Genomic DNA, 15,597 nt, shown 5'->3' on the forward strand with positions numbered 1-15,597 from the left:
ATTAATATTATTTTTTATTTTTTTTAAATTATGACAACTAATTCTTAAAATTATGATAATTAATTCTTAGATGATTAGTGTAACCTAGTTCAATTTAAGTGTACCTTAATCAACGTCTACTATACTAACTCATGAAGAATGGTTGAGAAAGACTGATACATCAAAGTGTTAGACATGTCATAAATAATCATTTGAATATGAAAAGTTTTGATCGGTGTTATTTTTCGAGAGACGAAAGCTCGAGTGGATTAGCTCCTCTTAAATTTTTGGGATGAAGGAGGACCTCTCGATGCTATCAACGCATTCCTCCCTCTACTTAGGTGGAATTCTCGATACATGTATCAATTCATTCCTCCCTCTACTAATGTAGAATTCTGAATGTTTAGGTCCCTCTACCTCAATTATCGGAGAACATGGGATATCGTGGTCTCGAGCATTCTAGTGTGATTGAACCAATGTCTAGTTAAAGTGCTTAGTAGTGATTAGTGGTTATGACTATCACTAAAGAGTCTACATGGTTTCAAACTGTGCCAACTAAGGAACGAAGGAAATGATAAATCGTTTCATTACGAGAATATGTCAAGTCATCTGTGATGCTCATTCATGCAATATATTGGATCCTTATTTTAATTCTAAAATTATAAGGTTAATGTCAATGGTTGACTGGATGTTAGTCGGTCCAACTTAATTTATGACTAATCTATATAGGAAACCACGATCATGTTTGAAGTCTTAAGCCCCCAAGGTGGTATGATCTTGATGTGATCGTTTAATATAAAGAACGATGTCAAGAATAGACTTCTGATTCATAAGTTAGCTAGCTTGACAGAGTAAAGAAATAGAGAGAGAAAATGACGAAATCCGTCCTAACTATTTAGGGTTAGGAGAATATTATGTGTAAAATAAATCTTTAAAAATAATTTTTGTTCGAATATCATTATGAGCATGTAGATTGATGGTTTTTATCATTTTCTAATGAGGATATCATATGTCGAGTTCTAATTATAAATTAATATTTTTTCTATCACCGATTATGATGCCTTATTATGGGCATTAATTAAGAACATTAGAATGTAACATAACTATTAATAAGAAAATTAAATACACATTAATCATCAATTGTGGTCGTGCCGGAGTGGTTATCGGGCATGACTAGAAATCATGTGGGCTCTGCCCGCGCAGGTTCGAATCCTGCCGACCACGTTTTTATTACACTTTGTTTTTTTCATTTTATCTTTTCCTCATTGTACAATATATTTTTATATATCATTTTTCTTATTTGAACATATCTTTTTTTATTGGGTAAAAGTTTTTAGACTTATTTTCAAGTTCTCTTTCTAACGAGGCTTCTTAATTGTTATTTCCTTTCTCCTTTTCTAATTTACAATATAATTTCTTTCTTTTGTGTCGCTTATTTGGCATTTACACACACACACACATATATATATATATATATCACAATAATTTTTTTCTTTCTTTGTTACATTTTATTTTTTTTTTCATTTTATCTTTTCCTCGTTGCACAATATATTTTTTTCTTCTTTGAACATATCTTTTTTATTGGGTAAAAGTTTTTAGACTTATTTTCAAGTTCTCTTCTTAACGAGACTTCTTGATTGTCATTTTCTTTCTCCTTTTTCAATTTATAATATAATTTATTTCTTTTGTATCGCTTATTTGGCATTTACACAATATATATATATCACAATAATTTTTTTTTGCATTTGATTTTTGCAAAAGTTTGGAGACTAATTTTTAAATCACTCTTTTTGACAAGATTGATTGTTTGTATTTCAATTCATTAGGTAAAAAGTTTGGAAACTTCTTTTTCTAGTTTCTCCTTCTAAATGGGACTTATTTAAATTCATTGTTCGCAATCAATGTTTGTGAGAATCTAAGTTAAGTGATATTTTTTTTTCTCTTGTATTTTCCAAGTTGATCAAAATATTTTTATTTTATTGTTTGAAAAATATATTTTTGTATTCGGTAAAAGTTTTTAGACTTCTTTTTAAGGTCTCTTTGTATCGAGGCTTCTTGAATTTCTCTCCTTTATTTTTGTATAGATTATCATTTTCTTTATCCTTTTACAATTTGCAAGCTAATTTCTTTCTTTTGGAACTATTATTTAGCATTTACACATTTAGTCGATTTTGTATTTATATATGACAATATATTTTTTTGCATTTTACAAGGGGTTGGAGACTAATTTTTAAATCACTCTTTTTGGCGATATTGATTGTTCGCATTTAAATTCATTAGGTAAAATTTTGGAAACTTCTATTTCTAATTTCTTTGTCTAAATGAGACTTGTTAGATTCATTTTTTACAATTAATGTTTGTAAAAATCTAACTTAATTCAGACTAGATTAAAATCGATTTAGTTTAACATCGTATACCATTTAACTAGTTCAATCTACCTCAATTTTGATACGTATTCGATGGATTCTAGTTGTGAACTCCAAAGTAATTTAGATTTAATCGCAATATTTTCTCAAGAACATTATAATTTGATTGCGAGTAAAAGCATGGGGTATGTCTAACAAAACTCAATGTTTAAATATATTAGTTAAATTAGAGATGATTAGTGATAGGGGTAATAATGGCGACATGACGTGTCACGACGTCGGCCTCACCTGGGTGCCACTCTGTCCGAGGAGGAGGGCAATAATGCTGACTCAACATGCGCTGATGTCATCCGCTCTCAGACAACGACTTCATCGTTGTCTGACCCCGCGCGCTTGACCGAGGCAGAGGAGGACGACGACCGAAGCTCGCCCATACCCTGCGGCAGTTCGGTTCCCCACGCAACGTCAATGACAATGTCAGACGCCGTCAGAGGTACGATCCTGCCTCCCGCAGGCAGGCACATCAGGTAACACTAAACCGCCCTATAAATACCCCCGAGTTCTAAACGAAAGGGGAGGAGACTTCTTCACTAAAAAACTCCTTCCACATCTTCTAACTTGATCGTTGGAGGGGTCGGGCCGAGCTTCCGACCCGACCTGTGCGCAGGTACAAGGGCGAGGTTGCATCTTCCCAACACCGCGGAAAAGCCTTACTCCCCACGCAACGTCCCGCCCGGGCCATCGCAACCAGCCACCCCAGCTGTCCCGAGGAACGCCACGCCAGATCCCTGCGCATTCGGACCCGAACCAAGCCGCGTCGGCCCCGAGGCCACGGCATACAGTTGTTTCCCGCAACAATTAGCATGTCTAATGGTAGTATATGTTAGGGTTTTTGTCGTAAGATAGATGATCATAATTATTGGAAGAGTGTTTGAGGGAATTAGAGTTAGAGATTCAAGACGACAACCCAAATAATCCATGCATTAGTGTGTACTTAATTATGTATCAAATCCGGGCATCTTGAAGCCATCAATGATTTCTTCGTCAATTCAAATATCTTCCTTTAATATAATACTAAGATATTAGTTATGTGTTGCTAAGATGTTAATCACGTATTTGATAAAATGTCAATCACTTATTACTATAGTGTCTACAATAAGTTATTAAGTATGATCTATAGTTCCTCGTTAAGGCATAAATTAACTTATTTGGAGATATATATATATATATAATTAACTTATTTGGAGATATATAGTTAACTTATTTGGAGATATATAGTTAATTATATATATATATATATAATTAACTTATTAGGTATGATCTATAGTTCCTCGTTAAGGCATAAATTAACTTATTTGGAGATATATATATATATATATATATATATATATATATATATAATTAGGCTAATTATAGTTTATTCCCTATAAAAGTGAAACATGTAATTTTATTTATCCTAACACTATTGGTTTTATCGACGAAAGTACAAAATACGATAGGTAAAATAATAATTTTAACATTCTAGTTATGTTTTCAATGGTGACATCATTGGGAGCTATGAGTGACTATTGTTTATGAAGAGGTAGAGCAAATGACAAGAATGAGACAAAGGAAGGAGAAAGAGGATAACACAAATGCTGACGCTATGCTTCTGCGCTAGTACCGCTCAACATCTGTATCGACATTGATGTAGATGCAAAATGACACCACCTTCCTCACATCATTGTCGGTGCTAATATACATGCAGAGATCTCATTTTGTACTTGCATCTATATTTGTACTAACATAGATGTTAAGCGATACTTTGCATCTGCATTTGTGTCAACACTGATGCAGATGCCAAGTGGCTTTTTCATCGTTTTGTATTTACATTGATGTTGATATAGTTGCTGAGCAATGTCGATATAGATACATAACATCAAGTTGCTGAGCCATTGCTCACCTTCCTCATCTACAACAGTTACCCATAACCTCCAATGGCATCGTCAATCGTCATCATCAAAAATATAATTAAAATATTAAAATTATTTTTTTACTCATTATTTTTATGCTTTCGTCGATAAAATCGATGATATTATGATAAATAAAGTTAAATGAGCATTAATACTGGTCAGAAGTATTTAAGTTCATATTACTCTTACGCAGTTTCAATCCCCAATCAAAGGGTTAGGCCATCGTATGATAATGAAATCAAGCTTATTTCTTACTGAAGATATTAAATAACATAAAAATCATTTATTCGAATCATGAAAGTTCCAATCACGTCTTCACCACCGACCACCCTCTGATGCTTGCTACACCCTCACATCAGCTACGCAGTCCGACACGTGGCTCGAGAAGGGGTACAGACAAAGCTGGACGACGAACGCTCCCTCCGTCTCCTTCCCAAACTCATAAGCCTCCTCCATCAAACGCTTGCCTAGATCATAGCTTACAATCTTCCCCGGCAGCCACAAGTAGATCATCTCTCTCTGTGGATGGAATCCCAGGAACTTGAACTGGTTGATTGGCAGTGAAGAGAAGATAGAGGAACGGCTCGTTTCAGGACACCGTTGCACCAGCTTTTGAGTGCCGATGACATGTCTCAGCAGCCAGTGATCACCCCCATTGGGATCTCCAAGCACCCAAATCTTTAGCTGATCGCCAGCCCTGTGGGAGTAGCAAAGACGGCCGCTGGATCTGCCGACGCGCCCTTCCTGCTTCGTGGCCTCCGGCAACTCGATCTTGCGGCAGGCCATGGTGGTGAGGTCGATCCCGACGACTTGATCTGGATAGGCGAGGATGTAGAGGACGCCGTCGAAGTAGCGAATGGTGGTGGACATGGCGTCGGAGGGGAGTCCCCATTGCACCTGGTGCTCGACCCAACTCCTCCTATGCGACGCGAATACCTCTATCTTCGCCCCCTGCGCTAGCCAGCCGGTGAAGGAGACGACCCTGTACTCCGCAGAGTGGCACGGGTCGAAGGCCAGTATTGAGAGTTGGCTCCTCCTGCGGGGCTTCGGGAGCTCGATCCACCTTCTTGTCGTCGGGTTCGCGACGTGAAGCGTGGAGCCGAGGCTGGAGCGGCAAAGTATCAAGCCATTGCTGCAGTCAACGATGGCAGATTCCCGGTGGAACGGGAAGAAACAGAGGCTGTTGCACTCGAGGGCACCCCCGCTGGTCGTGCATGCGTACCTCGGTTTGTCGTCGATCTCGGCGACACCGCAGCGGTAGAAGATAGCGGACGCGATCAAGGGGAGCCGTGTCTGGAGGTAGCCGCCACCGTCAGAGATCAGTCGACGCCAGGATCTGCAGACGCTGTTGCATCGGATCAAAGACCTCAAGGGCAGCCGTACCAGGATGTCCATCAACAAATCGTCGCTCAGGCCCGTCGGATCACCGACGCCGAGGGACGCACAGGTCGAGCTCGTGGATGACGAGTACATCGCAAGTGGAAATCGAGCTTGTCGATGGAACGCATGCATCTGCGTTCGCCCTTAAAAAGAAGGATCGATGACTGTGTGAGGAGGGTGTGGTGGGAGAAGAATGGGGCGTGGAGGGCATCCGAGAGCGTGTGGAAAAAGGTGGCGGCATGCGATGGGCTTGCGATGGGCTCAGCTTCGACGCAAGCTTCCGGTCGGCAATTGCACATGGAGGCGTCCAAGCTCGCCACCTGATCCGGTTCACGAAAGGTGTGGACGATCACCTGTGCTAAGCGAGGCAGGGAACACGGTACTCCTGCCACAGAGCTTGCTGGGCACTACCCTACGAGACGGTCGTAAGTGAGGATGAGGTCGAGCGGTGCCGTGGCTCCCGTCTGAGGTTTGATAGGGAAGGGAACATCCAATTCAGGGCCGGATTGCTTGTCGAGCACGTGAACATCCAATTCAGAGCCGGATTGCTTGTCTTGCACGTGCCGAATTAGTTTTTGTTCAGTAGTTTAATGTTTATATTTTTTAATTTTATATTAAAATTTTTATATTTACGAAAGTAAAATATTTGATATTATTTTTTCTCACGTTATCACATATGCTCAAAAAGAATTAATACGTATTCAACGGTAAATGGTCAGATATTAAAAAAAAATAAAATTAAATATTTTACTTTTAGAAGATCCTAATATAATCTTCATTCTTACTCTTACTGTTTGTTTGCTGCTGCTCTTCTTCTTAATCTACTTAGGATTTTTCTATGCAAAGAAGAAGATTGGGTTAAACAACTGGCAAAAGAGAAAAGCAAAAAGTTATCCACCAGAACAACACAAAAGTAAATAAAAAATAAAAAATAAAAGTAAAATCCTAAAGATAGGCTTTATTAGATAAGGATTGTCCTGCTATTTGAGGTGAAGATATATGGAAAATGGTGACTACTAGAGGACAACTTCAAGTGCAGAAAGATCCATGGAAGAATGTTAAGACTGAAACAACCAGCTCTCTATCTGTAAACAATCTTGGAAGATCTGGTACTACGTTCTTACCATTTAGTTTGTTTGTACTTGATAAAGATATTTAGTCATATATCGATTAAGGAATAGAAAACCAAAGACTTATAAATCGATCGGGTCATCCTTACCAACAAATGTATCTTTTGGAATTCATGAGGTAAAATCGTATGGATTCGCCTACCGCTTCAAGCAGACAATTCCTCGTGAGCCTGTCACACTAATGATAATAAAATTGACTTATCAAATTGACACTAGAAGGAGAGCCTTGAGCCCTTGGCTCTCCTATGGGAGAGAGCACTGAAAAAGACATTTAGTTCCATATTGATTGAAGAGTAGGAAAATCAAAGACTCTTAAGTCTGTCGGGTCCGTACTCCTAAAAGGAAAGGGTAGAACCTTGCGGGTATGCTCATCGTCCAAAGTAGACAATTCCTTATGAGCCCATCGTGCCAATGACTTATCAACACTATACCTAACAAAGTAGGTAGCATCATGATATTCTTCCTCTGGGTTTTGGATGGCAAAAATTGACAGCCAACCAATTTCTTATGGCCTCACAGTCGTGGAGAAACATGTCACTTTCAAGACAGATGAAGAGGAAGCTGCAATTGAAGAAAGCAGCATACAGAATTTAGCATGTCAATTCAACTGTGTGGATCAGCTTGAGCATCAATACAGAAGAATCCTTTCCTATCTCTGATCATTTGGTACTTCAGCCTATAAACAATCACCATGTCAATTAATCTGCGATCTCTACTGATTAATATCCTTTTCTTTTCTCCTCTGTTTAGTTTTTGAGGCCAAGTGGTGGCTTTGCTTTCTTTTTCTTCTAAGGCTCAAAGATTATACATATACATACATACATACATACATACATACATACATACATACATACATACATATATATATATATATATATATATATGTATGTATGTATGTATGTATGTATGTATGTATGTATGTATGTATGTATGTATGTATGTATGTATGTATGTATGTATGTATTATGGTGAGGCATCAACATCCATGCGTGGTGACTGCATCTTCTGTTAGCTGAAGCAAAAGGGGAATTGGAATAGATGTTAGGTAGCAAGTAGCTGGATTTGACTGTCTTCAACCTTGTGCCATGCTTGTTTTACTTGTAAAGAACAGCATGTCAGGATCATGGAGAAATTATAGTAGCCAGTGGATGACAGATAACTATCAGAAATGTGTAGTTATTGATGTTGGAAAAACTGTTCTTAATGTAAATGGATGATCTTTGGGACTGCAGAAGGAACTTTCATAGTGAATGCTGGTTGAGAAATGAAAATAAAGATATAAGTGAGAGCACTGCTTATTTTCTACTCTTTTAGATTAGTCATAATTTCTTTCCACTGAATCATCAAACAGTGGTTGGATGCACACTATGAATAATCTCTGACTTCATATTTGGAGATTTCATTCTGGTTCTGCTGGCTACACAATAGTTGGAGCCTCACTAAGTGACCTTTGTTGTGACCACAACAGTGTGTGGGGGCTGCATATGCAAGAATGATGCAACCTCTCTAGCTTTTATCTTGACAATGTTTTGTGGAGTTAGGTAAGTCAGACACCAAAAGCAATGGCCATGAATTTTGATACATGATACAACTGTTGTCAAGGCAAAACTTTGAATGAAAGACCATGAAACAGTAGAAATTTGAAGAATCAGATCATTGGTAAACTTAAATGGAGAAAGCCAAAAGACATGGCCTTTTCTTCTTTGGACAGATCCTGAGGTCTTATTCCATTGGATCAGCCATAAATTTTGAAGCACAAGACAGTCTGCAAAACTGAAGGAAGTCAATGATGTGGCTGAGTGCCCATTGCTGACATTAGTTCAGCTACATGTCTTTTCTTTGAGAAATTTCAGCTACATGTGCCATGAAACAGCTTCATTCTTGTTTGACAATTTGAGAGCAAAATGTGGAGTGGTTCATGATCCACAAGATTCTCATGCAATTTCCACAGCCCTTCTCCTTGGCATTCATTTTTGTTGTGCTTGTGATATTACTTCTCTACCAAACTTGATCTTATTTTTACAATGGACAAGATGGAGACTAAACACAAACAGAGCTTATGTTTTTATTTGGTTTCTGAGAACACAAGAAATGTGGAGTGATGGCAAACTCAGAAACTTCACTGTTGTTGTGGTGGCATTTGATGATTTGTTGTGCAGCTTGGCCATTTTTGCATTTGGTCAAGTGGTTCATCAATGTCCCATCAAAAAATAAAAGAGAAATTAAGTGTTCAACTCAACTGAGAAATAGAACATACTTTATCTTCCAAATGCAGGAGTTGACTATAGCTGAAATGATCAATTTGAACTAAGGTAAAACATGTACTTCTATGTGTTAGTAGTACCACTACCAAAACAACAGAAGTGGAACATTTACTTCTATGTTTTTAGTGTATGGTACCACTAGAGAATTGGCATGTACTAGTACATTTTAGTAGTACACTGAAGTGAAACATTTACACAGGACAGACATTCAACATCAGATTTCTCATCACCATAACTTCCATTTTTCACACAATGAAGTCATGTTCAACCTGAGAGGGAAACCAAGCTTTCTTTCAATCTATTCCTACAGATAGGTCCATCAAGCATTTCCCTTATGGAGATGCTGTTGAGGCAAACAAAAGTGCTCAACAAGATAGCCTAATTGACAATTTGTTACTTGCTCACTGGTTTGACAATGACTTGATTAGTTATCCTTAAGCTTTCAACTGAATGTTCTACTGGACTTAGCACTGGATGTTTCACTGTGGCAATAGACAACAGCCAAGAGATGCTTGCTTCTGCTATTGATCGGTTTGGAATCATCACTTCTGACAGAAGCTGCCACTCATCAACTTGTCTCTTTAACAGTTTGGTTACAAGCTTAAAGCTATACTTGAGACAATTACTTCTGCCTAGGTTCTGTCTGGCCCATGATTAGAGGTGTCATTGCTCAAGCAGGTTGCTTCATGAGAAGATGAACAAGTCAGCAGATCAGCTAAGCTGAACTTGCAATCCATAGATAATTGATATTATAATTTCCAAACCTACCTGCTCCAAATGATTAAACCCTGTCAATGGAGTTATCTGCTTGATTCATATTCAGAATTATCTGAACAAACCCACCTTGTTGTCTTTCTTCCACCATTCTTATTTGACAGAAGAAAAATCTTTTGGGGACCTATCTGTCTCTATCCAGCCTCTTATTGAATTGCTTTCAAACAGCAAAGTAGGTAATGGTCAGACCAAATTGAGAAGTCTTCTTTCTCTAGTGGTATTCATAGAGGACCACCTTGCAGATATTCTAGATACATCATCAAAGTTATACATATCTTCTCTCCCTCCTACTTGTTGTAAAAGAGTCATTTTGATTCCAATTGTAATCACAATTAGTATCTGAATTGGCTATGAAATCAGTATCAGAATCGATATGCACTTTTTGGTGTCCAAGGGACAGTGATTAAGCTTTCACAGCATCTTACATGAAAGAAGGAACTTAAATTGTGCAGTTTAAAGCTCTTTTAGTGTTTTGAGAAAGTTTGATCAAATGAAGGTATCAAAAGTGTGAACTGAATGTTTCTCAACTGAGAAATCCAATCTACAGTCTCCATGAACTCTGAGGTTGAACTGTCTATGTCTGCATGTTCTTAACTTGGTCCCCATGGTTTAAAGAGACAAGCAAAAGCATAGAGAACAATGATGAAAGTGTAGAAAGTGTGAGATGTAAAAGAAACCCACCAACCTTTAGAAAAGTCAACCAAACTTCATGTCCTTTACTCAGTTGTCACCTTCCACATTGCATGCTGGGATTGAACAGTCCTGCACCTCAGATTCTCATCCTTTGGCAACCAACCATTCTCTTGGTTGCTTTCATTGCCCTGACAAAATTATCATCTTTACAAATGTTGCTTGTTAGAGTGAATCTTATAAAAAAAAAGCTAATATCAAGAAATTTTCCTTCTGTTTCATCTGGAATAAGTTCAACAACATTGGATTGCTTGAAACTAGAATCCATGAACAAATGAAAATTCTATGGAGGAATAACCTTTCTTTTTCGCGCTGATTGAGGGAACAGATCAGAATTAATTCATTAAAAAAAAAAAACTACAATAGCACTAAATAGTAAATTGTTTGGAATAACCTTTCTTTTTCATCCTGATTGAAGGAGCAGATCAGAATTCATTCATAAAAAAACACTAAATAGCAAAATCTCAATTATTTGGAATTTAAATATTTAATTATAATTTTAAATGAAATCTTCTTACAATTTTCTTTTATATCTTAATAATAAGCTCACCTCATTTATTGAATGGACTGATAAAAATATCAAATGAAAAATCAACATTGCTTTGGTGACTGATAATAAATCCTTCAAATTAAATTTAATGACTCTTTCATTTACTGATGACCCTAATTTGTCAAACCGGTTTCGATCATTTTCACTATCTCACTATTTATTTGTTCTTTCATAGATTCTTTTACTCATTAGTCAATCTGAATTTGAATTCTCATGGTGATTAAAATTATTACATATAAGTTGAGTCCAACCCCTTCTCACTCCATTGTTTACTGACCATATGTTCTCCTCCCAAGTTTCACTCAATTATTAGAGAGAGAGAGAGAGAGAGAGAGAGAGAGTTGTGTCTGTGTGTGTATGAAATGGTCGTTGGTCAGTGCGGGCTTCGAAGCCGTGACTGCAGCCTCCGCCCGGCCTTTCCCGTCTCTTCCACCAAACCTAACACAGCACACCACGAAGGGCGTTTCTTTGGGGACTACTGCTACAACTACTACTCCCCCACTCTCTGCGCTCCTCCAGGTTACGATGACATTCTCCACCACCATATCGCAATGCCTCCTTCAAACCCCACCAAATCCCTGCCCCTCTTCCTCCTCCTCGTCTTCCTTCTCCTCCTTTGCGTCTCCACCCCGCTGTCGGTCGTCGCCTCCTCCCCCCCTTTCTCCACCCTCGCCGTCTCCCATTCCTCCAACGTCACCTTAGTCTGTGCCCTCGTGCCGTCGGCTGTCGCCTACAAGTACGACATCTGCTGCACCAGCGCCTCCAACCGGAGCCAGAGCAGGCTGTACGAATCCCCGGAGACGCCCTACGCCGCGGTCGCCGCGGGCAATGGCTTCCTTTGCGGCCTTACCGTGCCGGCCGATGGTTCCAACGCCACCATGCGGTGGTGGGCCTTCCATGAAAATGAGATCTACGAGAAGCGGGTCTACTGGGGGACGCCGCTCACGGCGCTCGCCTCCGGCGACAACCACGTCTGCGGCCTGATCGGCGGGGCGCACCGGCCTCGGTGCTGGCGGTGGGAGGAGATGCGGGTCCCCGCCGGGATGAACTTCTCCGAGATCGCCGTGGGGCGGAACTTCGTGTGCGGGCGGCTGGGATGCGGCGCCATCCGGTGCTTCGGGAACGATACGGTGGTCGTCAGGAAGGTGCCGGTCGGCAACTTCAGCATGGTCGCCGCGGGGAGCCGGCACGCCTGTGGAGTCTTCGACGATGGCCGGCTGACCTGCTGGGGCACGGGGGCTCCGGAAGTGCCTTCCGATCCCCTCGACATCGTATCCATGGCGCTGGGCGAGAGCAAGACCTGCGTCCTGCGGTCCAACGGAACCGTCCGCTGCTGGGGGGAGGGCTCTCGGCCCCCAGACTTCCTCGCCGGCGAGCAATTCATCGGGATCCAGGCGAGGGGCGATACACTCTGCGGCATTCTGATGTTCAATTTCTCGGTGGTTTGTTGGGGCAACGAGGAGTTCCGGCGCAACCACACCATGTACGGCAGGGTCCTGCCCGGGACCTGCACGCCGACCTCGATCTGCACCTGCGGGTTTCTGGCGGGTTCCGGCAACATGTGCCCTTCCGAAGAGGGCATCTGCCAGTCCTGCAAGTTCCAGCTCAGCTCCAATTCTTCCACCAGTCCGCAACAAGCAAGCCGTGGTAGCAAGAAGAGGATTTTATTGGTGGCGGTTCTTGGATCCGTGGGATTCGGCTTGGCGTTGTTGGCCTTGTTGAGCTTCTTGGTCTCCCTTGCTCTCAAGAAGCAGAGTAATGGCTGGCTTTACGACACCGTGCAATTGGGCCGATGGAGGCGGACTGCGGCGGCGGCACTGTCTTCGCAGATGGAGACGTTCCTCGACGGCCAGGTGGGCGGCGGGACGGTGGAAGAGTTTTCGCTACGGTTTCTCGCCAAGATCACCAACAACTTCTCGGAGGCGCACAAGATCGGGTCTGGCAGCTTCGGCGCTGTCTACCGTGCGACGCTCCCCGGCGGGCGCGACGTGGCGATCAAGCGCGCGGACGTCCCGGCGGCCGCGGCGCCGTCCACGTCGCGGCGGCACGAACAGCTTCGCCTGCGGGACGAGCATCAGCGGGAGCGCGCCTTCTACTCCGAGCTCGCTCTGTTGTCGCGCGTCAACCACAAGAACCTGCTCCGCCTGCTAGGCTTCTGCCGAGAGCGCGGGGAGCGTGTGCTGGTGTACGAGTACATGACCAACGGCACTCTGCACGACAACCTCCACCGGCGGCCCATGACCCCGCCGTCGCCGCTGAGTTCGTGGACAGCGCGGCTGCGGCTGGCCCTCGACGCGGCGCGGGGGATCGAGTACCTGCACGCCTACGCGGTGCCGGCCATCATCCACCGCGACATCAAGTCCTCCAACATCCTGCTCGATGCGGAGTGGACGGCCAAGGTAGCCGACTTCGGGCTGTCGCTGACGAGCCCCGACGACGAGGGGAGCGTCGCCGCCGGCACGTTGGGTTACATGGACCCGGAGTACTACCGGCTGCGGCGGCTGACGGAGAAGAGCGACGTCTACAGCTTCGGGGTGGTGTTGCTGGAGCTGGTGACGGGGTGCAAGGCCATCCACCGGAGCCAGCAGGTGGCGGGGAGCGAGGAGGGGGACGAGGCGGAGGAGGCGGAGGGCAGCGCGACGCCACGGAACGTGGTGGAGATGGCGGTGCCGTACATCGAGGCGGACGACATCGCGCGGGTGATGGACAGGCGGGTGGCGCAGGCGTCGGCGGAGGAGGTGGAGGCGGTGGCGTACGTGGGGTACGTGGCGGCGGAGTGCGTGCGGGCGGAGGGGCAAGAGCGGCCGACGATGGGGGAGGTGGTGGGGGCCCTGGAGCGGGCCGTAGCGGCCTGCGGCGGCGCGTACGGCCCGGACCGGGTCGACTCCCGGTCCGAGCCGACCGGGGGACGAAGGGCGTTATCGCGTGCGCCGAGTTTTCTGTGATCTGGTCAACTACAGAGAAATGGAGTGCATATTACCACACATCACAATTTATTTTTTCTTTTGCTTTTATTATTTTCTCTTGAGTTCATATCTTCACATCACAATGTTTCTTCTTACGTTGTCTCTGATTCATCTGACAAATATCACATTCTTTTTTGTATTTGTTGTATGTTTTATTTTTCTTTTTTGTGTTCCTCAATCTTTTCTCCAGTGGTATTCATGAAAGTTGGTTGATATAAATGAAATAGTTTATAGCATTTATAAATGATATTAGGATTTAGCATATATATATATATATAGAACTTTATTATGGGCAAATTATATTTTCAAGGTGGAGATGGAATCTGTCAAGTTGAAGACTCGAAGGGCGTAAATGATTGGCTGTGGGGTATTATTAGTTTACTTAGTTGGGTCTAAAGATGACATATGTTCGTCAAGACACCGAATGATTGGAGTCACTGATGATGACACGGTCGGCAAAATGGCTCAATCCCAACATCAGATTGAATTAAGCTGTGATAGAATATAACAAGTTTAATCTATTATTGGCTCAAATAGAACGCGGTAGACGATCACATTGGGACAGACAGCACATGCTATACTAATTAACCTGTTGATGATTGCCGGTTAAGAGGGACATCGGAGCGGATGGCAGCTGCCACTGCGCATGAAACATGACCTTGAGCAGCTGTCTCCACTCACATCATTGCGGTGCAACATGACAAAGGCCAGCGCAGAGGAGCTGAATGAAGCTGCACACCCGAACCAAGGAATCCTGTGGAGCATTCCTGGTTGATCTTACAGTTGATGAGTCAAAGCTGAAAACAAGCATCACACAGCATTAGCGACCCGGTAAAACGAGCAGGATGAATCATCTACATCTCATGGATTTCAACCTGGAACCGAGTAGAGCATGCAGGAGCAGCATCCTCGGAACAAGGACAAGCAGAAGGTCCAAACTATTTGATGTTCTCCTGCTACCAATCTGGGGTTCTGGACAATAATTCATCTTTTTCTCATGAAACAAAGCTCGAGAACACCACCTGTGATGTAATCAAATCAAATATTTGATATTGAGATTTAAATTTTGTTTTCCTTACTTGCCATCATAATTTAGGAAATCTTAATCTACTTTCTTGTTTGTTGATATGAATTAAGGAAATAATTATTAAGTATTCCAAATATGATGATATCATATTTGTTAGTATATTAAATAAAAATAATTTATATTAAATAAATACGAAAATTAAAATTTATTTCCCTTAATAGAGGCTCACCTCCTCCTATTTAAAGGGGAGGGATCTTTCTCCTTCGTTCCTCACCTAGTCGAGCCTGGCAGCGGGAGGAACGAGGAGTTACACCCTGTTGACAAGAGAACGAGGAGTTACACCCTGTTGACAAGAGGTAGGTTTCCTACCTTTCTTAAAAGTTTTAGCTTTTATTTTGATTCTTTAAATGTTGAAAGTTTTATAGTTTGAAAAATGTTTATCGATTCTTTAAATGTAAAATTTTTTTATATTAAAATAATCAATTAAAGTTTTCATAATATTCTTTGACCCATGATTAA

General features: G+C 42.1%; 2 protein-coding genes and 1 non-coding gene across 3 annotated transcripts; 2 read left to right on the forward strand and 1 right to left on the reverse strand.

Annotated features, from left to right (window-relative positions):
- Positions 1-1,121: 1,121 nt before the first annotated feature.
- Positions 1,122-1,203, forward strand: TRNAS-AGA (transfer RNA serine (anticodon AGA)). The gene has a single exon. It is a non-coding gene; the product is annotated as a tRNA-Ser (tRNA).
- A 3,362-nt stretch (positions 1,204-4,565) lies between these two features.
- On the reverse strand, positions 4,566-5,833 carry LOC135596641 (uncharacterized). Its single transcript, XM_065088705.1, has 2 exons — positions 5,520-5,833; positions 4,566-5,402 (listed from the first exon to the last, which is right to left on the reverse strand). The coding sequence occupies exons 1-2, from the start codon at positions 5,807-5,809 to the stop codon at positions 4,640-4,642; spliced, it is 1,053 nt and encodes a 350-aa protein (XP_064944777.1). The 5' UTR covers positions 5,810-5,833; the 3' UTR covers positions 4,566-4,639.
- A 5,574-nt stretch (positions 5,834-11,407) lies between these two features.
- Positions 11,408-14,190, forward strand: LOC135597536 (serine/threonine-protein kinase-like protein CCR4). Its single transcript, XM_065090593.1, has one exon. It carries the CDS (start codon positions 11,448-11,450, stop codon positions 14,028-14,030), a length of 2,583 nt encoding a protein of 860 aa, XP_064946665.1. The 5' UTR covers positions 11,408-11,447; the 3' UTR covers positions 14,031-14,190.
- The last annotated feature ends 1,407 nt before the right edge of the window (positions 14,191-15,597 follow it).

Source organism: Musa acuminata, chromosome BXJ1-11 (genome assembly GCF_036884655.1).
Source record: "Musa acuminata AAA Group cultivar baxijiao chromosome BXJ1-11, Cavendish_Baxijiao_AAA, whole genome shotgun sequence".
Classification (NCBI taxonomy): domain Eukaryota; kingdom Viridiplantae; phylum Streptophyta; class Magnoliopsida; order Zingiberales; family Musaceae; genus Musa; species Musa acuminata.

Excerpts from the sequence above, each read along its gene's own strand:
- LOC135596641 (XM_065088705.1), bottom strand. The coding sequence starts at position 5,809 with ATGCATGCGTTCCATCGACAAGCTCGATTTCCACTTGCGATGTACTCG. Across the intron at positions 5,403-5,519 it reads GAGATCGACGACAAACCGAG|CCTCGGCTCCACGCTTCACG; the intron begins GTACGCATGCAC and ends TTGCCGCTCCAG.
- LOC135597536 (XM_065090593.1), top strand. The coding sequence starts at position 11,448 with ATGGTCGTTGGTCAGTGCGGGCTTCGAAGCCGTGACTGCAGCCTCCGC.